At 42.4% G+C, this 21,375-nt stretch overlaps 8 protein-coding genes across 13 annotated transcripts; 6 read left to right on the plus strand and 2 right to left on the minus strand.

Moving 5' to 3' along the window:
- The first annotated feature begins 284 nt into the window (after positions 1–284).
- Positions 285–10,775, plus strand: Girdin (protein girdin). Of its 6 annotated transcripts, XM_020950878.2 has the most exons (10): positions 285–763; positions 1,768–2,504; positions 2,558–2,836; positions 2,892–4,968; positions 5,028–5,266; positions 5,327–5,402; positions 5,458–5,621; positions 9,331–9,435; positions 9,607–9,990; positions 10,692–10,775. In XM_020950878.2, the coding sequence occupies exons 1-10, from the start codon at positions 695–697 to the stop codon at positions 10,702–10,704; spliced, it is 4,143 nt and encodes a 1,380-aa protein (XP_020806537.2). In that variant the 5' UTR covers positions 285–694; the 3' UTR covers positions 10,705–10,775. The 6 variants fall into 6 exon arrangements, with proteins under 6 accessions (XP_020806537.2, XP_020806536.2, XP_086695196.1 ...); XM_020950877.2 differs by lacking the exon at positions 10,692–10,775 and having other exon boundaries at positions 9,607–10,607; XM_086839070.1 differs by lacking the exon at positions 10,692–10,775 and having other exon boundaries at positions 9,610–10,607.
- On the plus strand, positions 10,692–11,849 carry LOC110182764 (uncharacterized). The gene is made up of 5 exons (XM_020950881.2): positions 10,692–10,753; positions 10,826–10,922; positions 11,053–11,272; positions 11,329–11,595; positions 11,655–11,849. Exons 1-5 carry the CDS (start codon positions 10,727–10,729, stop codon positions 11,776–11,778), a joined length of 735 nt encoding a protein of 244 aa, XP_020806540.1. The 5' UTR covers positions 10,692–10,726; the 3' UTR covers positions 11,779–11,849.
- Positions 11,850–11,877: 28 nt separating this feature from the next.
- Positions 11,878–12,527, plus strand: LOC110182766 (uncharacterized). The gene is made up of 3 exons (XM_020950882.2): positions 11,878–12,006; positions 12,073–12,215; positions 12,321–12,527. Exons 1-3 carry the CDS (start codon positions 11,980–11,982, stop codon positions 12,442–12,444), a joined length of 294 nt encoding a protein of 97 aa, XP_020806541.2. The 5' UTR covers positions 11,878–11,979; the 3' UTR covers positions 12,445–12,527.
- A 414-nt stretch (positions 12,528–12,941) lies between these two features.
- Positions 12,942–13,740, plus strand: LOC110182783 (uncharacterized). The gene is made up of 3 exons (XM_086839236.1): positions 12,942–12,989; positions 13,079–13,209; positions 13,281–13,740. The coding sequence occupies exons 1-3, from the start codon at positions 12,942–12,944 to the stop codon at positions 13,405–13,407; spliced, it is 306 nt and encodes a 101-aa protein (XP_086695362.1). The 3' UTR covers positions 13,408–13,740.
- Positions 13,627–15,428, minus strand: LOC110182797 (uncharacterized). Its single transcript, XM_086839243.1, has 9 exons — positions 15,375–15,428; positions 15,104–15,319; positions 14,980–15,028; positions 14,348–14,866; positions 14,239–14,292; positions 14,082–14,162; positions 13,990–14,022; positions 13,801–13,924; positions 13,627–13,747 (listed from the first exon to the last, which is right to left on the minus strand). The coding sequence occupies exons 1-9, from the start codon at positions 15,426–15,428 to the stop codon at positions 13,627–13,629; spliced, it is 1,251 nt and encodes a 416-aa protein (XP_086695369.1).
- Positions 15,429–15,668: 240 nt separating this feature from the next.
- Positions 15,669–16,290, plus strand: LOC110182798 (uncharacterized). Its single transcript, XM_020950931.2, has 2 exons — positions 15,669–15,697; positions 15,874–16,290. The coding sequence occupies exons 1-2, from the start codon at positions 15,677–15,679 to the stop codon at positions 16,288–16,290; spliced, it is 438 nt and encodes a 145-aa protein (XP_020806590.1). The 5' UTR covers positions 15,669–15,676.
- A 672-nt stretch (positions 16,291–16,962) lies between these two features.
- Positions 16,963–20,875, plus strand: Hsp83 (Heat shock protein 83). Its single transcript, XM_020950932.2, has 2 exons — positions 16,963–17,306; positions 18,300–20,875. The coding sequence occupies exon 2, from the start codon at positions 18,300–18,302 to the stop codon at positions 20,448–20,450; it is 2,151 nt and encodes a 716-aa protein (XP_020806591.1). The 5' UTR covers positions 16,963–17,306; the 3' UTR covers positions 20,451–20,875.
- LOC110182800 (UPF0235 protein C15orf40 homolog) lies at positions 20,858–21,320 on the minus strand. Its single transcript, XM_020950933.2, has one exon. The coding sequence runs from the start codon at positions 21,318–21,320 to the stop codon at positions 20,907–20,909; it is 414 nt and encodes a 137-aa protein (XP_020806592.1). The 3' UTR covers positions 20,858–20,906.
- Between the last annotated feature and the right edge of the window lie 55 nt (positions 21,321–21,375).

Raw genomic sequence — 21,375 nt, forward strand, 5'->3', positions numbered from 1 at the left:
GCTATTACAGCCATATTTAGCTGGCCACACTGGTCAGTACGTAAATTATGCCTTAAGAGAGTTAACAGAATTAATCGTATGAATTAAAAATTATATGAGAGGTCAATTTAAAAAAAAAATGAGAGAGTTAACAGAATTTTACAGAAGAATTTAAAAATATGAGAGAGGTTAACAGAGAGGTGATGGTGAACAGAGAGTTAACAGAATTTTGCAGGTGAAGTGAAAAAGGTGTGACCGTAGGCATACGAAGAGAATATGATAAATATATATCGATGTATCGATCAAGCGATACCTTTGAACTCACAAAAACGACCATCTCTATAGAAGCTAAAAAATAACTAACTCGTCTTCCCAAAAGTGATTTTCGCTATTTTTCGTACCGCTTTTAGTGCTTGTAGTTAACGTATTTATTAAACCCATTCTGAAAAAGTGCGCTGTCCCGCCGTTCCTAGTGTATATTTATCTGTGATTTTCCGGATGTGCGTTATTGGTGGCTCGGGAAATGCCCCGTCCTTGGCATGACTATTGGGAGGCTGCGGGACAATCGTTGGGAAAATAAAAAAGAAGCAGCAGCTTGCAATTCGGAAGGGCCGCAGTGCACCAGCTGCTACATTGTGACAGGTGCAGAAGTAGCGGGCACACACCACGAGCACCTACATATTCCGTCCATCTCACCGAAACAACAAGAACAACAATGGCTGGCACGGCAACGGCGACGCCAATGGAAATTGACGAATTCATAAATGGAGCACTCGTTTCTTGGGTGAGTTGTTCTATGGATAAGCATGCTCGATATTTGCATCGCCAGTGGGTCTATGTGCTTGGCATAAATAATTCAAGTGTTCGATTCCCATGCGCACATATGGAAACACAAAAGCGAAGAAAACACAAAGTGGCAACAACAACAAACAGTCATGAGAACAACCTGCTCACATACTCGCGCACGACACACACACATACACAGTTGAGGTCAACATAATGGGAACAGGTGTCGTCGAACACAAAATCGATTTGAGCATGGAAATTATCGTAGCTTCTTGGCAGTCAATATCGCCCTTAAAGTCTTTTATGTTTGTTTACCTAATGAAATATCGCCCAAAACATACATACATTTACATTTACTTTAAACAAAAGAATATTATCTTTTTGTCTTAGTATATCAGCAAGAAAACCTAAAATATATCAATTCTAGGAAGATTTTGATGTGCTAATTTTTCTGATAAATCAAGATTTTTTAAATATCATAACTAAGCCAAATATGCACCAATTTCTATTCGGAATACATTTCTGTTCTAGTTTTTAAAGGGTAAACAAATATACATACAGGGTTTTGCAATATAAAAAATATAATTTTTTTTGCAAAATTTTTAAAATTTTAACTTTTTTTGAAATTTTGAAAAAATGTCGCTAGATTGACTCGGCTGACGATGCTGATCAATAATATATATGGTTTATAGGGTCGGAAATGACTCCTTCACAGCATAGTAAGCTTCTGAATGAAATAATAATACCCGGCAAAGCGTAACCCCCGTTGCTATATCGTTAACTTCAGTTGTTTGTAGTTATGTGGCTTTCGCAGAGTCGCAAGAACCAAGGTTATTGTAACTTGCTCAAGACGGTGGCTTACGGTATCCACGACACGGGCGCAGGAGGAGCAGTGTAATGGGCTTCATTTGAGTGCTGGTCTTTTGTCCAGCTACAAAAATATACATATTCACGCCCGCTCACGTTATTCTCGTTTTAAACTGGTAATCTCTTCCGTTACAGCTGGAATCATGCCTGCCGCGAGCGGAGTTGCTCGCCGGCTATACTTCTCTGCTCGATGGCCACATTATCCACAGCGTTTGGCTGCAGATCGATCCGGAGCCGCAGAACAATCCCAGCGAGCTGAACGATCTCAATGGAAAGTCGCTGAGCATTGCGAGGGCCAAGAACTTCGAATGCATTGTGCGGAATCTCAAGGCCCTGTTCGAGGAGGAGCTGGGCCAGACCATACTGGTCCTGCCCGATGCCTTCACTTTGGGCCACCATCCGGAGAGCAGGAGCGGCCTGGACCAGATGCGGACGCTGCTCACGCTGCTGCTCGGTGCCGCCGTGCAGTGTCCCAACAAGGAGCTGTTCATTGCCCGTATCAAGGAGCTGGATCTGGAGACGCAGCATGCCATTGTGGCGTTGATCAAGCAGGTAACAGACAGTCACAGCCTGGTGCTCACCGAGGACTCTGTGGAACGGCTGACACCGCAAAGTATGTACACGCACATCCTGCGCCTCACGAAGGAGCGGGATCTCATGTATCTGAAGTGGATCGATCTGGCCTGCGTGGAGCCCGAAATGGCCGCTGGCGACAATCTCGTGGAATGCAGCCAGGGCGTGAGTGTGCCTCGCTCCCCGTCCAACGGAACGGCAACCTCAACGCCCTCATCGTCCTCCAACTCGGAGAGCAATCACTTAGCCGTAGAGTGTGCGGATCTCAGGTCTAAGAACCGCAAGTTGCGACAGGAGCTGTAAGTTGTCATATATATTCCATTATTTCAGTAATGTCAATTCCGCTTTTCAGTGAGGAAAAATCAGAGAATCTCTTGGAGCTGCGGGAGGAGCTCGATGACAAGAAAGTGCGCTTCGATAAGCTGCGGCAGGAGAGCCAGGAATGGTTTACGGAGGCCAAGCGGGCGTCTGCTTATCGCGACGAGGTGGACATCCTAAGGGAGCGCGCGGAGCGTGCAGATCGCCTGGAGGTGGAGGTCCAGAAGTATCGTGAAAAACTCGGTGATTCCGACTTTTATAAGTCGCGCGTAGAGGAGCTGCGTGAGGACAACCGCGTGCTGTTGGAATCAAAGTATGTTCTCCTAACAAACTTAAAAGGGACTATATAACTTATTTAATCCTCCTAGGGAAATGCTTGAGGAGCAGCTGCAACGTTATCGTAAACGTTCAGAGCACGCCATTTCCTTGGAGTCCGAGATCATTAAGTACAAGCAGAAGCTCAACGATATGGCGCTGGAACGGGACGTGGACCGATCGAAGCTCGAGGAGCTGCTGGAGGAGAATGCCCAGTTGCAGCTGGTGGCTAAGAATCTCAATACGACTCAGGAGCTGGACAAGTCCTTCTCTGACAACGAAGACGACTGCAACTCTGGCGACAACAGTCTTTCCGAACAGCTCACGAACAATGCCCAGACACGTGCTCTTAAACTGGAGCTGGAGAATCGTCGCTTGACGGCCGCCCTGGAGCAGCTGAAGGAGAGCAACTTTCACGAGACCTCCGGCAAGATGCTGGAGCTGGAGAAGGAAAAGAAAAAGCTCTCGCTAAAAATTGAACAGATGCAGGAAAATGTCCAGCGGCTTACCCAGCAGAATGTCGAGCTAGAAGGCGTCTTCAAGAACGCTCTGGAGGAGAACAAGAAGTTACAAGACGCCTTGGACAGTCGGCAGAAAAGCTACGACCGCCAGAGTCTCGAGCGGGAGACGGATCGCCAGAAGCTGGCCGATGCGGAGCAGCATGTGGAGACTCTGAACAAGGAGAAGCAGCGCATACAGACGCTAAACGAGAGCATTCAGCGTCGAGCCGACGATCTGGAGCGGCTGGCTGAAAGCAAAGCCAAGGAGCTGGAGCAATATACAGAGAAGTCCAAGCAATACGAACAGACCCGCCAGAGGCTTTACGAGATCGAGGCCAAGGTATCGACCTATGAGCGCGAGAACGCCAGCTTGGTCAAAGAGGTGTCAAAGCTGAAGGAGGGCAGCGAACAGAAGTCCGTGCAGCTGGACGAGAGCGTCAACCGACTTGATGCCCAGGCCAAGGAGTTGGTCAGGCTGACCAAAACCCTCGAGGAGGCCGAGCAGGTGCAGCTAAAACTCGTGGAGCTGGAGAAGCAGAACCAGGAGCTAGTCTCGCAACGCAACATTGACCAGGAGATGATAAGCACACTACGCAATGACCTGGTTACCGGAACTCTTGTAACAAAGAAGGTGCGACACAACCTGGAGAAGCTCGGCCTCGCCGACGAAGAGCCCGGCGAACTGAACGTTGAGCATGTGGTGGAGAAGCTTGTACGCAATCCGGAAACCTTCAAGACTGTGCGAGAGATCATGCTAAACGTGACGCGCGAACAGCAACAAATGGAGGACGACGGTGATCACGAGGGCGGAGGCGTCAAATCGGACATGTGTGTGCTTTGCCACCGCCAGGAAATATTCACCGTAGAAAAGAACATCGAGCTAGCGGCGTCTGCTCCTGCAGCGTCGGTTGCGGCGCAGCCTTCCTCCCAGGAACTGCGGTTCGAGCATAAGGTTCGTCTTAGCCCGGCACGCGAGTCAGCAGAACTGACGCGCCTCAAAGACTCAAACACACAGTTGCAGACGGAGAATGCCCGGCTCAGTGTGGACGTTGCTGCCTTGGGCTCCCAGATTACGTCGCTAAATACTCAGCATGTGGCCCTACAGCTGGCCAACTCGCAGCTGGCGGCCGAAAAGGATACCTTGCTAAAGGAAATCGATTCGCTGCAGCAGGAGCACAAGCATGCGCTGCAGGACCAAGTGACGTTGCAGTGTCTGCACGATCAGCTCTCCGCCGAATACGAATCGCTGAACAAGGACAAGGAACAGCTGAAGGCGGCGGTGCGGGATCTACGACAGGAGATGCGCGACACCCGCGAACAACAAACGGCTCTGGAGCAACGCATTGAAGAGCTGACCACGCAGAACAACAATATGAAGACCTGTAGCGAGGATCTGTCCATTCTGCGCACTGAGCACTCCAAGCTTACCGACGACTTCCGCAACCTATTCGCCACCAGTGATCGGTTCAAGAACGAGTACAAGAACATCCAGGAGCAGTACAAGATGATACGCATGGAGCACTCGAGCCTTAAGCTGCACAATACGGAGCTAACCGGCGAGCTGAACACGAAGAGCGACCAAGTTCGTCATCTCCAAGTGGAGTACACTAAGGTTCAGCAACGCTGCGAGGTGAGTTCTCAATTGCGTTTGGTATTACCTAGTTATAACTCCATGAGTTTACCCTGCAGATGCTCATTCAAAACAATGCCGATCTGGATTCAGAGCGCAAGGCCTTAATGGACAATGTGTCACAGTTACTCTCCCAATATCAGGAGCTCTTGGCGATTTCCCTCGAGGACAAGAAGCACTTTCACGAAGAGGAGAAGAACTACACCGAACGGGTGCACAGTCTTAAGCGACAAAAGGAAAAGCTGGAGGAGAAAATTATGGAGCACTACAAAAAGACCGAAGTCACAGTCCACAAGAAGTAAGAAGCAAACAGATTAGTACAGGAAAATGGGTACCAAGTCGTATCTTTTGATTTCAGAAAACCCTTTGCCATTGGTCTGGTTAGAAGAGTGAAGAAGGCCAGCTCGGATTTGATGAACAAAGTGCCCAGTCGAGTAAGTAACCTGTCCTAGCCCGTGTTCTGACTAATTCTGTGCTCCCTTTCGTTAGAACCGTCGCTCCTGGGTAGATGATGCCCGAACCAGTTCACAATTTGTAATCGGCTCTGAGTCCGGCGGTAATGAGTCGGATAATAGCAACGAGGAGCCCATATCCATTGCCTCCGATACGCATCTGCTCCAGCGAAACATTCCGCTTCGCCAGAGCCTGCAGCGGTAAGCGATCGAAACTCTGTGGTTTTTATACCCTTGCAGGGTATTATAATTTCAGTCAGAAGTTTGCAACGCAGTGAAGGAGGCACCTCCGACCATAGAAAGTATATATATTCTTTATCAGGATCAACAGCCGAGTCGATCTAGCCATGTCCGTCTGTCCATCTATCCATCTGTCCATCTGTCCTTCTGTCCGTCTGTCCGTTTCTACGCAAACTAGTCTCTCAGTTTTAAAGCTATCTTAATGAAACTTTGTAGTTAGCCTTCTATATACTCTCACTCATATATATGTCGGAACGGGCCAGATCGAACGACTATATCATATAGCTGTCATAGGAATGATCGGAAAAGTTTTACAAAAAAAATTATAACATTTTCAGTTTTCAGCAGATTTTTATCAAATTTGAGATATAGCCATTTTGTTATACTCTACAATTCTGTGTAAAATTTTATGAAAATCGAACTACTATATCATATAGCTCCCATAGGAACGCTCGAGAAATTAATACAATTAAAAATTACAACTATTTCAGTTTTAAACAGATCATCATCAAGTTTGAGGTGTAGCCATTTTATATTAGTCTTAAATTTTGTGTAAAATTTCATGAAAATCGGACAACTGTATCATATAGGTGCCAAACAAACGATCGTTGGGTGTAGAGGAAAAATGCAAATCTGTGAACTGCAAATATAATATGTTTAGGTGAATGAAATGAAAACAGGTGTTACTTCATTGTTTTTAATCATAAATATATATAATTTATATTGTGGGGATTCCTACTCATAGAAGTTCAAAGTAAGTACACTAATCATATATTAAAAACTTATTTTATATACAAAAAAAACATGAATAATTTTCTTAATACCTTTGAAGTTAGCTAAGTATTAAGAGGTCAAATATTAAATATATCATAACTAAGCCAAAAATGCAGTAATTTCAGTTTTTATTAGGGTAACAAATCTGCATACTCAATTTAAAAATTAAAAAAATTCAAATTTCATCAATTTTTCACCATTTTAACGATACCCCTTATAAAAAATTTAAAAAAATTAAAAATTAAAATTGTCAAAAAATTTGCAAAAATTAAATTTATGCCGGACCTGGCTAGATCGATTCGGCTGTTGATGCCGATCAAGAATATATATGAATAATAGGATCGGAAATGATTCCATCACTAAGTTTCAAACTTTCGACTGAAAGATAGGCTTTGCTTAATTATTTGGTACATAGAGCGCTCTCCTCTGCGATTCTCAAGTCTTACACTTAAGCAAGGCTCTAGCTAGAGGAAGTTTAGTTTTCTTCTTCTTCTTTTATATAAATTACTAATTTAGTGCTTGGTGGTTGATAGACTTTGATCAAGTGGATGTGGCAACCATGGCTAGATCGAGTCGGCTGTTGATGCTGATCAAGAATATATATGAATAATAGGATCGGAAATGACTCCTTCACTAAGTTTCAAACTTTCGACTGAAAGATAGGCTTTGCTTAATTATTTGGTACATAGAGCGCTCTCCTCTGCGATTCTCAAGTCTTACACTGCTCTAGCTAGAGGAAGTTTAGTTTTCTTCTTCTTCTTTTATATAAATTACTAATTTAGTGCTTGGTGGTTGATAGACTTTGATCAAGTGGATGTGGCAACCATGGCTAGATCGAGTCGGCTGTTGATGCTGATCAAGAATATATATGAATAATAGGATCGGAAATGACTCCTTCACTAAGTTTCAAACTTTCGACTGAAAGATAGGCTTTGCTTAATTATTTGGTACATAGAGCGCTCTCCTCTGCGATTCTCAAGTCTTACACTTAAGCAAGGCTCTAGCTAGAGGAAGTTTAGTTTTCTTCTTCTTCTTTTATATAAATTACTAATTTAGTGCTTGGTGGTTGATAGACTTTGATCAAGTGGATGTGGCAACCGTGGCTAGATCGAGTCGGCTGTTGATGCTGATCAAAAATATATATGAATAATAGGATCGGAAATGACTCCATCACTAAGTTTCAAACTTTCGACTGAAAGATAGGCTTTGCTTAATTATTTGGTACATAGAGCGCTCTCCTCTGCGATTCTCAAGTCTTACACTTAAGCAAGGCTCTAGCTAGAGGAAGTTTAGTTTTCTTCTTCTTCTTTTATATAAATTACTAATTTAGTGCTTGGTGGTTGATAGACTTTGATCAAGTGGATGTGGCAACCGTGGCTAGATCGAGTCGGCTGTTGATGCTGATCAAAAATATATATGAATAATAGGATCGGAAATGACTCCATCACTAAGTTTCAAGCTTTCGACTGAAAGATAGGCTTTGTTTAACTATTTGGTACATAGAGCGCTCTCCTCTGCGATTCTCAAGTCTTATACTTAAGCAAGGCCCTAGCTACAGGAAGTTTAGTTTTCTTCTTCTTTTTGTGTGTTTTTTATATAAATTACTAATCTAGTGCTTGGTGGTTGATAGACTTTGATCAAGTGGATGTGGCAATCATAAAAATTATAGTTTTCTTAATTAAGGTAAGACGTTAATAAAATATCTCTTGATAATTGAAACCAAAACAAGGCCCAAAAAAGTCAAGATACATGAAAATATGGTTTATATTAAATTATTGTTTATTTACCATACCCTTGGCCGTGTTGACTAGCTTATTATTGATCTCGAAGTCTTCCAAGCTCTCTTTAAGAGCCGTGATGATCATGACGAGCGGGGATATGGTGTCATTTATTTTATTTATAGTAAAGTATACTTAACTCCCGAAAATAGTTTATTCAGCACAACTTACTAAACAAAGAACACAACAATGGTGATGATCGAAACTGCTCAATATAAAATATATATTAAAATAAGTTGATCTATATTTGTAAAGCAAATTTTTAAGAATTGGTATGCTTTTAAATAACAGAAAGTTAACATATTTCAAGCAATGCTTGTATATAATTTTTGCAAAAGTAATTCTTCACACAAAAACCCGCTCAAAAAATAAGGATTTTAAGCTTGCTAATATAAGCCTATTTAGGATTTTTTTTCCTTGTTTTTTTCCTTTTCTTTTTTTTATACCCTTGCAGGGTATTATAATTTCAGTTAGAAGTTTGCAACGCAGTGAAGGAGGCACCTCCGACTATATAAAGTATATATATTCTTGATCAGGATCTACAGCCGAGTCGATCTAGCCATGCCCGTCTATCCGTCTGTCCATCTGTCCGTTTCTACCCAAACTAGTCTCTCAGTTTTGAAGCTATCTGAATGAAATTTTGTAGTTAGCCTTCTATATACTCTCACTCAATGACCGGAAAATTTTTACAAATAAAATTATAACATTTTCAGTTTTCAACAGATTTTCATCAAGTTTGAGGTTTAGCCATTTTATATTAGTCTTAAATTTTGTGTAAAATTTCATGAAAGTCGGACGACTGTGCCATACAAACGATCGTTTGATGTAAAGGAAAAATGCAAATCTGTGAACTGCAAATATAAATATGTTTAGGTGAATGAAATGAAAAGAGGTGTTACTTCATTGTTTTTAATCATAAATATATATAATTTATATTGTAGGGATTCTTTGTCATAGAAGTTCTATCGGCAAGGGTATATAAACTTCGGCGTGCCGAAGTTAACTTCCTTTCTTGTTTTTGGTTGTATTTTTGGGTTCACGGTTCTCCGATCTACGTTTTATTTACATGTATTATACACAACTCAACACCCGTTCGCACCACACACTCTGTACAATAGGGACTTGCTGGATAACTCCATCCAACGCGGAGGTGCCGTGCGCAGTAGCCTGCAGGCACAGAAACGTACGGATTTGAATAACTCACGTAGAAATAGCGTGCACGGGTAATGCGCTTTAGATGTTAACAATCATTTAAGATCCCATTAAAACTTACTCCCTAGCCTTACGCCCCTTGTCTGTATCTCCGCCCTATGCCTTCTCCCTGAACATCCCATTGTTGTGGCTCCTCGTCTCGTTGAAATATTTATTATGCTAATATGAAGTTTGCTTTACAGCAGTCTTGAAGCGCCAGACGTGACGGGCAGCAGCCTGACGCTGGGCACAGCTGGCTCCCGACGCACCGTTTATCTAATCGACGAGCACCAGAAGCTACCCGATGGTAGCTCCGCCCAGCAGCAGCAATCGTCGGGCGGTAGCAATGCCCCAGCAACTACTGCACCAGCGCCGGAGCCACCTCAGACGCCGCAGAAGACGGGCGACACCACGGCTAGTAGTGGCCCAGCCACATTTCTCATGTACAATCGGATTAACACAACGATCGGCGGTGCCTCGACCAGCGGCGACCAGAGCCCTTTGCTTCCTGCCGCTAGCACTAGTACTCCTCTGCAGGACGACAAGACGGCGCGGAAGCGGACCGAGGACAAGAGCAATAGCATCTGGTATGAATACGGATGCGTCTAGGGCTTAAATCAAGTATACGAATTTGAAATTGAACTTGAATATTAATGCATTTTGCGCTGACGAAGTATTATTTCGTTTTAGAAATTACGAATTTATTTTTAGAATGCATTTAGAACATCGATGTTGCCTTAAGCCCATGTAACACAGTGTAATAAGTGTAAAAGTGCTGCTTAAACCGCTATGATTTGCCTTAAGACTATACTTACTATAGTACCAACGTATTTATGCAATATAAACAAAAAACAAAAACTCCAAAAAAAAGACTAAGAGCCAGCCAGGCCAACGAACTCATAACTATCCAGTATACACAAGCCTACTCTACAAATACAAACTATTAAACGTGTTAACCCTTAGCTATGCTATGTATACCGATGCCTCAGTGTTGCGTCCAAAGCGGAAAGGCTTTCTTTTCCCGTTTCTATGTATTCTACCTATGTATTCCTATGTATATCGTTCTCTGCTAGCAGCTAATAACTAACAAACGCGCCTTCAATTTGTGAATATATATATTTTTTATATAAATTACCGTAACGTAGCCTTGTACTATTTATTGACGCGAAGAGCCTAACATCGCAATAAAAGTAAGCAAACATAACTCAACTATCTCTTATTTTTTGGGCAAGTCTCTCCAGAGATAACTTAAAGTGTTAAATATATAAAGTGTATTGTTCGTCCCCAGTATTTTAGAGTGATCTCCGACGGAAGACCAAAAAGATGTGGCAGGCGCTAATAATTCCACTGGTAACTGAATCCGAACCCAAAATCGTGTAAATTTCTTGATTCACATCCGTATTCTTTATTAATAATATCAAGCTACTGGCCCACAATGCCATGGCCGCCTGCAATGAATGTCAAAGTGAAAGCAATGTGGCTTGTCACAGCGAAACCACCTTCTCCGTTTGCTACGATGGTGAGTAAGTTGGTCGGTACTTGGGTGAGATTCAACTATAGTCAACGATCTTACAAAATCAAAGCGTAGCAAGCAGGATTACAAAAACTAACCGAACACAAGCCGTTATAATAAATATTTTTACTTTCAGGAGTGCCTACGTATAAACTCCTGCCTTGTCCCGATGGTTTCTATTGCACCGATGGCTTTTACACTTGCTACCGCGGTGCCAGTCCAGTATGTGAGTCAACCACAACGACGCCACCGACTACAACTACGACAACCGAAGCTCCTTGGAATGCCGAGGACTTGTGCAATGCGGCCACTAAGAGTACATTTTTCGAAAACAAAGATGATCCCACCTGTACAACGTAATTAATTTGTTTGTTCGAAAACTAGATAATTCCACTTATAAAAACTGTTTCAGTTATATATCCTGTTCGGTGAGCAATACCGGTGTCCATTCAGTGAAGATCACGACATGCAAGGAGAACCTTTACTTTGATGCAAGCCTAAAAATTTGCGGACCCACGAAGCCAGATGGATGCCTCGAGGCAGAAACGACAACCACAACAACGACCACGTCAACTACAACAACGACTACAACAGCTTTACCCTGGAGCAAGGAGGCTACTTGCGCGGATATTACCGTCACAACCTTGTTTACCAACGAAGACGATCCCACTTGCACTACGTAAGCTGAAAACTAAAGCAAACTTAATAATTTTAATTATCAATTACCTAAATTTGCAGCTACGTATATTGTTATATTAGCAGCGGTGTCATCAAGGCTTTGATAAAGTCTTGCAAGGCAAACCAATATTTTGACTCCTCTGAAAGAGTCTGTGTCAGTACCAAACCCGATTATTGTACATAAACCAGCAAATTCTGATGAATTTCGAAATACATCATAAAATGATTTGCCAATAAAATCACTAATAATAAAAACCACAATCATTTATTGCATCCCCATTAAGTTCAAAGATAAGCAGTACTTGGGAGAACCTCCTCCGATATAAAAGCCCATTTTTTGGTTCCTTTTTGCATTTAGAGAGTGTCAGGCAATACAAAGCTAACAATGCTGGCGAAATTTATTTTACTTATGGTAGGAGGCATTATCGGATATTTTGTATTGTTGAATTGAATTGTTCTTAATATCCCGTGAATTTAGCTGCTGGTTAATTTGCTGACAGCACTGCCAACTTCGGAATTAAGTGACCAGTCCTCTGAGGAAGCTTGGAGTGTAGAGAAAGCCTGCGCCGAAATTACAACCACGACCATGGCAAGAAATCAGGATGATCCCACATGTAGCAGGTAAGCCATACCATCAGGTTTTAGTTTTAGAAAACTAACCTGCTTTTGTAAGACTAAAGTTTAGACATACTAAGAACTATTTACTTATATTCTCAATTTCTATAGTTTCGTATATTGTTATTTTAACAATGGACAAGTTCACGGACTAATCAAGAGTTGCAAGATGGGCTATTATTTTGACGACAGCTTCAAAATCTGCGTCACCATTAAACCGGATGGTTGTACATAAGCACCAACTTTCGCAGAATTTCTTGCTAATCTTTAACATTGTTATCGTTTTACCAATAAAAAACCTACAGTAAGAACAGTAAAGAGAGTTATTTTTGACGTTATTTAGAAAGATAAAGCTGCGCAGAAAGTTTCAAAGTGTTTTACTTAAAGTTGCATACTTTATATATAGTTTCTTCTGCAAATAGATTTTAGAAAACCCATTCAGAGCCTTATTAAATATTTAAAAAAAATACTAGTAAGTCAGTAAAGTAAAACATTAGCACAAAGCCCGGGTTGTTGCTATTTCATTTGATGACCACTCTTGAGTTTGTTTTTTCCATGGGAATAATTGCTCATATCTAAAAAGACTTCTGAGCATACATACACAAATTTATTGCTATCAAAACACAGATCAAGTTGAGGTACACACCATAAACATTAATTACATAAAGAAAGAGCGGAAAGATAAACGATGCTGCTTAGATTAAACCCTGTTGCTACATAAAGGCCCCACAAATGCCTCAAGGTTTCAGTGTGCAAAGAGGACGCAAGGTTAAAGCGACAGTATGTGGCCAAGACTTATTTTATCCCTGGTAACTACTAAGCAAGGATTCCCATCGAGTGTTTCAGTAATTAGAGTTTACGTTGTCTAGTTGCTGGTTCACTGCCTGGCTGCATCTCCAACTCCTGCTCGCAGCACAGACGCTTGGAGTGCAGACAAGGCCTGCGCTAATGAGAACCCGACGGTGATGATTGAGAACCAAAACGATTCTACATGTGCCAGGTAATCATCATCAGTTTATCAGTTCATAATAAACTCAATAAAATATGACTCAATTGGAAATGTTCTTTTAGCTATGTCCTTTGCTATGTGGCCAAGGATGGCCTCTCAAGACCTTTGGTCAAGAACTGCAGGAGCGGGCAATATTTTAACGCATCCTTGGGATACTGCAGTGTCACGAAACCCGATGGTTGTGCATAATAATCTTTACATTTATTATAGTAGCAATAGTGATTTTTATTAGCTAAGTAAATTATTTACTTGAAAATAAAATAAAATAAAAACAAAAAAGGGAACTAACTTTGGGAAGCCAAAGTTTATCTCCCCTTGCAGTTTGCAATTCAATTTAGAATTTAAGAAAATTATAATACCCTGCAAGGGTTTACATCTAAACTAAGATGATTCTTTTACTTCCAACACTTAGCAGTTTGATGGCCTTTCCGATTGACAAGACTCTGTATCGGAGTTGTAGTATTTATTCGTGTCACAATAATAAAGCCAACCGAGGTAATCCTTGGACAATTTGTAGCAGTACACATACCTGAGATTTGAATTTATTTATTATTGAAATTGTGTATTATATATAATGCTTACTTTTGGCAGGTTGCATCTGTCTCAACTCGGAAGTAGCCTTTGGCCCCCAATTCTGAACAGTATTGGTTCGCGTCCACTTCTGATGGCAGAGTAGTGGTGCTTACTGTGGTGCCAGGGGATGAGTCTATGGATTACAATTAGATATATGCAAGTAAATCCCAAAAACGGAAATATCTTATGTTTGCGTACCTATTGTTATGGTGGTAAAAGCAGTGCTCGTATCTGTGGTGGAAAAAATACGATTAATAAAAAGGGATTTTAGAAAACAGATTGGTAGAGACCTGTAGTAACATCTGTTGTGATCGAAGTCTCAGGCGTAGGAGATTCTGTTGTTTGCAATGTACTCGAATCCGTCGATATCTCTGTCATTATGAAGTAAAATAAAGCAAGGCGAGAGTCATTAAAATATAAAATCTTTGGTACTATATTATGTTAAACCTGTAGTAATCTCCGTTGTGGTGGTAGAATCTGTACTGGAATCAGTAGATAAACCTTAAAGCGAATATTATAAATCAAACTAGAAACTATAAGATACTCTTCGACGAACCTGTATTAATTTCCGTAGTCGACTCTGTAGTTGTTGGATCAGGACTGGTAGACTCTGTCGTTGAATCGGGGATTGTAGAATCTGTCATTGAATCAGGGATAGTAGATTCGGTTGTTGAATCAGATGTTTCAGTCGTTTCAAATGTAGTTAATTCAGTCGTTGAATCAGGGATTATTGACTCGGTTGTTGAATCAGGGATCGTAGACTCTGTTGTTGAATCGGGAATTGTAGATTCTGTCGTCGAATCAGGAATTGTAGATTCTGTTGATGAATCAGTTCTTTCAGTAGTTTCGAATGTAGTCAATTCGGTCGTTGAATCAGGGATTAAAGTCTCTGTTGTAGAATCAGGGATTGTAGATTCTGTCGTCGAATCAGGAATTGTAGATTCTGTCGTTGAATCAGGAATTATAGACTCTGTCGTTGAATCAGGAATTGTAGACTCTAGTGTTGAATTAGGAATCGTAGAGTCGGTTGTAGAATCAGGAGTCGTAGAAGTAGGTATAGACTCTGTAGTCTCCACTGTAATTGAGTCAGTCGATGAATTTGTCAGTTAAAAAGAAGAAAAATTGGGCCGGAAGCCATAAACCCATTTAATTTTTGCCAAAACTTATTTACTCGCTATATTTACCAACCTGTGGTAACAGCCGATGTTGTCGTAGAATCTTCTAGCACACAGGCCGGCTGTGAGAAAGTTAGTGTTAAAAAAGTGTGAACTTAGACAATCTTATCTTACTTTAACCCAAATCTAAATCTTACTTTCGCTGAATCCATTGCTGCGCAGAAACCCTCCAGGACACAGTAGTAGCCCTCCTCGCAGCTTTGCACAGCATTCTCGTCCACAGTTCCCTGACCGAAGCAAAACCCAAAGGCAGTCTCGCTGATACAGGCATATTGTCCATTGGTCGCCTCGCAGCTAGAGCAAACCGACTGCCCAAGAGAACGCCCGGATAAAATTCCAAGAAGCAGACAGATCTGCCAACCAAATGGGTTACATGCTTAGAGATTACTTGCCAGGCAATTAACTTACCTTAAGAGTGATATCTGACAGCATGGCGCTTGTGTGTTTACCGGGAAGAGCCATTGCCTTGTGATGGTTGCCAGAAGCGGTGCCAATTCTCTTTATAGGAGCCTAAGCCGGCCCACACACCTTCAAATTCAGTCAAAGTTTGTTTAGTGTCCATAAAGATAAGTTGAGGCACTCTCATAACCCACGGCTCCGAATTTTTACGATGCCCTAGAACAAATTCGGCACCTCTGTCAAAATATAGACTAAATAGCATTGCCTTGGATTTCCCTAATCATTCACATAAGAAGCGCAAAGTAGTGAGGATGTACAAGTTCTTGGGTTTGGTGAGAGCTTAATATTATTCCCTTCCTCCTAAGTATCCTTATTAAGGATATTTAAATGGAGAAGGGATTAATATATTGTATGATAAATAAGAATATTACCCTTGGACTCTACAATAGGATCTTTTGAGAAACTTGTACCTATTTCTATCTAAGTATACCTTCCATTCCATCTACAGGTTACCCTGGTGGTAGTATCGATTGCTTGGATTCAGGCTGACTGCGATGTGTGCCAATCAAATGGAGCAGCTTGCATCAACCAGACCGCTTACCATTTATGCTTTGGTAGCCAAACACCAGATGTAAATCAGACCTTTGTATGTACCGAAGGTTTGGTGTGCACGGATCAGCCAGTGATCTGCTTCCAGCGGAGCGAAAGTCCCTCCAGTTGTGGGGACACGGACAGCTGTGGCATGTGTGCTCCCAATTACACCTTTGCCTGCACTTCGCGGTCCACGTTTGCCTTTTGCTTTGGAGCCTTGACGCCTACCAATGTCACCGGCAGCTGCCCCGATGGATACTTCTGTGATGCCTCCACCCAAGAGATTTGCGTGAACAAAGCCACTGATGATTCCATTATTTGTCACTTGAATTAAGCAACTGAGCTTCATATTTTCTTTTTACTGGATATTCAAATAAAATTTAAAACTCGTAAACTAATTTCTATATTCTTAAAATTGCATATTTATGGTTTATATTTTGCATAGTAGAAGAATGTAAAAAAACTTTTCTAGTTTACGAGATTTAATTACTTTTCAAGACAGTTCCATTTGTTCTATGTCTTCCCGAAGTTTTTAAAAAACCGTTGTACGTTGTTTGTTGATAGTGAGGGAAGTGCCTAGCAGCTGCGCCGTGTCTCTAAAGTAATCGATAGGACACACATACCATCACCGCTGCCGAACGTTTTTCAGCCCTGACCATTACAAATTAAGGGTACTTTAGCAAGTCAGGGGTGAGAAATAAAAATTTAAAAATAAACCAAAAATAAACATAATTACATTTAATGCTTCTAGCTCCTTCATACTTGGCACCTATAGGGTACAAGGGAATTATAGCATATTTGAATACTAGTAAAATAATAATTATTCGCATTTATACACCCTTTAATTTAGATCAAACAATTAGAAGAAATATAAACTTTATATATTATTAAAGTATATACATAATTTATTAATTTAAAAACCGTTTAGAAAGTATATATTCCACTCTGTAATCAAGTAATCCATGATCTAACTTTCTCTACCCAAATCCCTCTCCAATTCAGTTTTAGTATAACTTTTGAATTCGCCCGCACAGGTTGCGCACTTTTCGAGCACTTCACAACACTGATAGCCGTATCGCGAGAAAATACTAACCGGAAGTTGAGTACCGAGCGTGTAGAAAACTCTAGAAGCTTCTAGAACATTCGGTCGTTGGGGCAGTTTTTCTATATAAGCAGCTGGCCTGCGTTGCCGGTTTATCAGTCCAAAAAAAATTTCGTTCGGTGTGAATCGAAAGTCAACGTCTGTTGCGAAGCGAAATAGTTTGTGAATTTCTCATTCTTGCAACAAAGCAAAGTGAAAATTTATACATTTTTACCTTTATTCTGTGAATAGAAAGAATAACATACAAGGTGAGTAATCGAAAGCAGTGATCCAAAGGAAAATGGCAAGAAAACGCATACAGTGCAATGTTCTTGACCCATTTGGCGAATATTGATTTTAAAGTTCTAGAAGCCAAGTGATGCAAGATGTTGCCGTTTTTAATTAATCCTCTACGTTGCGTTTATTGCTTTAATGATTTTTGCGGCTATTTAAGAGTGATGCAAACGAACACACGCATACATATGCAGAAAGTGCCGGCTTTTCGGCTGGAGAACATTCTGGAAACTTCTTTTCCACTTTGATGAATTAAACAATATGCAAAACTGGGTGATTAATTAAAAAAAACACTCTTATTTTTTTAACCCCACACGTGCTTTGTCTTGCATTTGCATTTACACGGAAAACTTTAAATTTAAAGAGTACTTTGCACATGTCACACACACACACATGGCCACTTAGCAATGCCGCCAATTAAATGGCGTCAGTCTGTGAAAAAAACGCTTGATAACATAAAACATCAGTATTTTCTCGAAATTGTGTCCCTTTTTAATAACAGTTGTCAAGGAGATTAGTTTTTCCCAGTTTTCTAGATGTTTCCAATTGCTAACTTGGTTATGTACGAATTTACAATGTGCAGAGGTTACGCACATATACATTCATGCTTATATACAGTGGTGGGCCGAAAAGGAGGGATGAAATTACATTTATTTCTAGAACAAATTAAAACCTTTTTTTAATTTGTGTTTTTAGTTCACCTTCAGTTAATTAAAGAACAATAAATTTTCTAAATTCTAATTTTAAACGCAATGTACATAGTTCAATGTGCGTCATCTTTGGGTTTCTACTTTTTTGACCACCAATGTACATATATGAGTAAACACGCATGTGGTGGTGGAAAAAGAAAAGAGGCAAGAGAGTACAAAGCAAAAGGGTGTTAGTGAATATGCAGCTGCGTTAGTTTTCTAAATCCAATTAAAAATCCGGATTAAACTAATCTTTCCGTTCAACCCAACCCATTCCAGATGCCTGAGGAAGCAGAGACATTCGCCTTCCAGGCTGAGATCGCTCAGCTGATGTCGCTGATCATCAACACATTCTACTCTAACAAGGAAATCTTCCTCCGTGAGTTGATCTCCAACGCCTCCGATGCTCTGGACAAGATCCGCTACGAGTCGCTGACTGATCCCAGCAAGCTCGACTCTGGCAAGGAGCTGTACATCAAGCTCATTCCCAACAAGACTGCCGGCACGCTGACCATCATCGATACCGGTATCGGCATGACCAAGTCCGATCTGGTCAACAACCTGGGAACCATTGCCAAGTCTGGCACCAAGGCGTTCATGGAGGCTCTGCAGGCCGGCGCCGATATTTCCATGATCGGTCAGTTCGGTGTGGGTTTCTACTCCGCCTACTTGGTCGCCGACAAGGTTACGGTCACCTCAAAGAACAACGATGATGAGCAGTACATCTGGGAGTCGTCCGCTGGCGGTTCTTTCACCGTGCGCGCTGACAACTCTGAGCCCCTGGGCCGTGGTACCAAGATCGTGCTGTACATCAAGGAGGATCAGACCGATTACCTCGAGGAGAGCAAGATCAAGGAGATCGTGAACAAGCACTCGCAGTTCATTGGCTACCCCATCAAGCTGCTCGTCGAGAAGGAGCGCGAGAAGGAGGTGAGCGACGATGAGGCTGATGACGAGAAGAAGGAGGAAGATAAGAAGGAGATGGACACCGATGAGCCCAAGATCGAGGATGTCGGCGAGGATGAGGATGCCGACAAGAAGGACAAGGATGCCAAGAAGAAGAAGACCATCAAGGAGAAGTACACCGAGGATGAGGAGCTGAACAAGACCAAGCCCATCTGGACTCGCAATCCCGATGATATCTCCCAGGAGGAGTACGGAGAGTTCTACAAGTCGCTGACCAACGACTGGGAGGACCATCTGGCCGTGAAGCACTTCTCTGTGGAGGGCCAGCTGGAATTCCGCGCCCTGCTCTTCATCCCCCGTCGCACTCCCTTCGATCTGTTCGAGAACCAGAAGAAGCGCAACAACATCAAGCTGTACGTGCGCCGTGTCTTCATCATGGACAACTGCGAGGACCTCATCCCCGAGTACTTAAACTTCATCAAGGGCGTGGTCGACTCTGAGGATCTGCCCCTGAACATCTCGCGTGAGATGCTGCAGCAGAACAAGGTCCTGAAGGTGATCCGCAAGAACCTGGTCAAGAAGACCATGGAGCTGATTGAGGAGCTGACTGAGGACAAGGAGAACTACAAGAAGTTCTACGACCAGTTCAGTAAGAACCTCAAGCTGGGCGTGCACGAGGACAGCAACAACCGCGCCAAGCTGGCAGATTTCTTGCGCTTCCACACCTCCGCCTCTGGCGACGATTTCTGCTCCTTGTCCGACTATGTGTCTCGCATGAAGGAGAACCAGAAGCACGTCTACTTCATCACTGGCGAGTCCAAGGACCAGGTCAGCAACTCTGCTTTCGTGGAGCGCGTCAAGGCCCGTGGCTTCGAGGTTGTCTACATGACCGAGCCCATCGATGAATACGTCATCCAGCATCTGAAGGAGTACAAGGGCAAGCAGCTGGTGTCTGTCACCAAGGAGGGTCTGGAGCTGCCTGAGGACGAGGACGAGAAGAAGAAGCGCGAGGAGGACAAGGCCAAGTTCGAGAGCTTGTGCAAGCTGATGAAGTCCATTCTGGACAACAAGGTTGAGAAGGTTGTCGTGTCGAACCGTCTGGTCGACTCGCCCTGCTGCATCGTCACCTCGCAGTTCGGCTGGTCCGCCAACATGGAGCGCATCATGAAGGCTCAGGCTCTGCGTGACACAGCCACCATGGGCTATATGGCAGGCAAGAAACAATTGGAGATCAACCCCGATCATCCCATTGTGGAGACTCTGCGTCAGAAGGCTGATGCCGACAAGAACGACAAGGCAGTCAAGGATCTGGTTATCCTGCTGTTCGAGACCTCTCTGCTCTCATCCGGTTTCTCCCTGGACAGCCCTCAGGTGCACGCCAGCCGCATCTATCGCATGATCAAGCTGGGTCTGGGCATCGACGAGGACGAGCCAATGACCACCGAGGATGCCCAGAGCGCCGGTGATGCCCCCTCGCTGGTTGAGGACACCGAGGATGCTTCCCACATGGAGGAGGTCGATTAAGCGCACACCCAACATCCCCAACAAACCAAAATTCATCCAGTCACACACATTCATATACATAATTTACTTGCATTTCGACCTTTCGTACTAAGTTGACAGCAGAGTTAAATTTTGTATTGTCATTTCTAACATTTTGCCGCGTTATAAGCGACAAAAACATACGCTTATCATAAACAGACTCAAACAAACACTCGTAACAAACATTCAAAAGCAGGAGCAGTTGTCGTTTTAAGGAATTTCTAATTTAGAATCCAAGTAATTTATGTAAAAAACCTAAAGACTACATACTTACATACGCGATCTAGTTGATAGCTACAATATAAACAATGGAGAGTAAATGTATAATTAAGGTTTGATGATGACCTGATCGATGAACAAAAAAAAAAACCAAATAATAAACAAGCAAATGTGTTTTAAAATCCAAATTTATTTGAGAAACTGCGATAAGTCTATTATCTATGATTCCGATTCCTTTCTTAACAACTCCTCAATGGCCTCCACGGTGCTGGCTCCTTTGCTGATGAGTATTATCTTGTTCCGAGACCGAGATCCCTTGTCTAACGACACGTCGCTCTTTCGCAGGCCAAGTACTTTCGAGAGGAACTTGACCAGCTCTGCGTTGGCCTCACCTTCGCTGGGCGGAGCGGCTATTTGAACACCCACGCCCTCCAATCCGATTCCTGTGATTCCATTCTGCTTGGCACCCGGCTTGGCCAGAATTTGTATGCATATATTGCCTGTTTTGTCCACTGTAATCGGACCGGCTTCCTCTTTGGCCGGAGTTGATTTTGTTGCCTCGCCAGTTGCCTTGGCTTTTCCTTTGTTCTTCGACATTATTTGGATGTTGGCCAATGTGAACAGGCGACGCATTAACTTTTTTTACTTTGTACTATTTAATAATAACAATTAAATGCATTTTTAAACA

Source organism: Drosophila serrata, unplaced genomic scaffold (genome assembly GCF_035046125.1).
Source record: "Drosophila serrata isolate PLE 108 unplaced genomic scaffold, ASM3504612v1 contig_71, whole genome shotgun sequence".
In the NCBI taxonomy this organism is placed as follows: Eukaryota; Metazoa; Arthropoda; class Insecta; order Diptera; family Drosophilidae; genus Drosophila; species Drosophila serrata.

Coding starts and splice junctions, on each gene's coding strand:
- Hsp83 (XM_020950932.2), top strand. CDS start 18,300: ATGCCTGAGGAAGCAGAGACATTCGCCTTCCAGGCTGAGATCGCTCAG.
- LOC110182783 (XM_086839236.1), top strand. CDS start 12,942: ATGCCTCAAGGTTTCAGTGTGCAAAGAGGACGCAAGGTTAAAGCGACA. Junction 12,990..13,078: donor GACGCAAGGTTAAAGCGACA/GTATGTGGCCAA, acceptor TACGTTGTCTAG/TTGCTGGTTCACTGCCTGGC. Junction 13,210..13,280: donor AACGATTCTACATGTGCCAG/GTAATCATCATC, acceptor ATGTTCTTTTAG/CTATGTCCTTTGCTATGTGG.
- Girdin (XM_020950877.2), top strand. CDS start 695: ATGGCTGGCACGGCAACGGCGACGCCAATGGAAATTGACGAATTCATA. Junction 4,969..5,027: donor AGGTTCAGCAACGCTGCGAG/GTGAGTTCTCAA, acceptor TTTACCCTGCAG/ATGCTCATTCAAAACAATGC. Junction 9,436..9,606: donor CGTAGAAATAGCGTGCACGG/GTAATGCGCTTT, acceptor TTTGCTTTACAG/CAGTCTTGAAGCGCCAGACG.
- LOC110182800 (XM_020950933.2), bottom strand. CDS start 21,320: ATGCGTCGCCTGTTCACATTGGCCAACATCCAAATAATGTCGAAGAAC.
- LOC110182797 (XM_086839243.1), bottom strand. CDS start 15,428: ATGGCTCTTCCCGGTAAACACACAAGCGCCATGCTGTCAGATATCACT. Junction 15,029..15,103: donor CAGCAATGGATTCAGCGAAA/GTAAGATTTAGA, acceptor ACTTTCTCACAG/CCGGCCTGTGTGCTAGAAGA. Junction 14,867..14,979: donor AACATCGGCTGTTACCACAG/GTTGGTAAATAT, acceptor ACTCAATTACAG/TGGAGACTACAGAGTCTATA.
- LOC110182798 (XM_020950931.2), top strand. CDS start 15,677: ATGTACAAGTTCTTGGGTTTG. Junction 15,698..15,873: donor TGTACAAGTTCTTGGGTTTG/GTGAGAGCTTAA, acceptor TTCCATCTACAG/GTTACCCTGGTGGTAGTATC.
- LOC110182764 (XM_020950881.2), top strand. CDS start 10,727: ATGTGGCAGGCGCTAATAATTCCACTG. Junction 10,754..10,825: donor AGGCGCTAATAATTCCACTG/GTAACTGAATCC, acceptor AATAATATCAAG/CTACTGGCCCACAATGCCAT. Junction 11,273..11,328: donor GATGATCCCACCTGTACAAC/GTAATTAATTTG, acceptor AAACTGTTTCAG/TTATATATCCTGTTCGGTGA.
- LOC110182766 (XM_020950882.2), top strand. CDS start 11,980: ATGCTGGCGAAATTTATTTTACTTATG. Junction 12,007..12,072: donor CGAAATTTATTTTACTTATG/GTAGGAGGCATT, acceptor CCGTGAATTTAG/CTGCTGGTTAATTTGCTGAC. Junction 12,216..12,320: donor GATGATCCCACATGTAGCAG/GTAAGCCATACC, acceptor CAATTTCTATAG/TTTCGTATATTGTTATTTTA.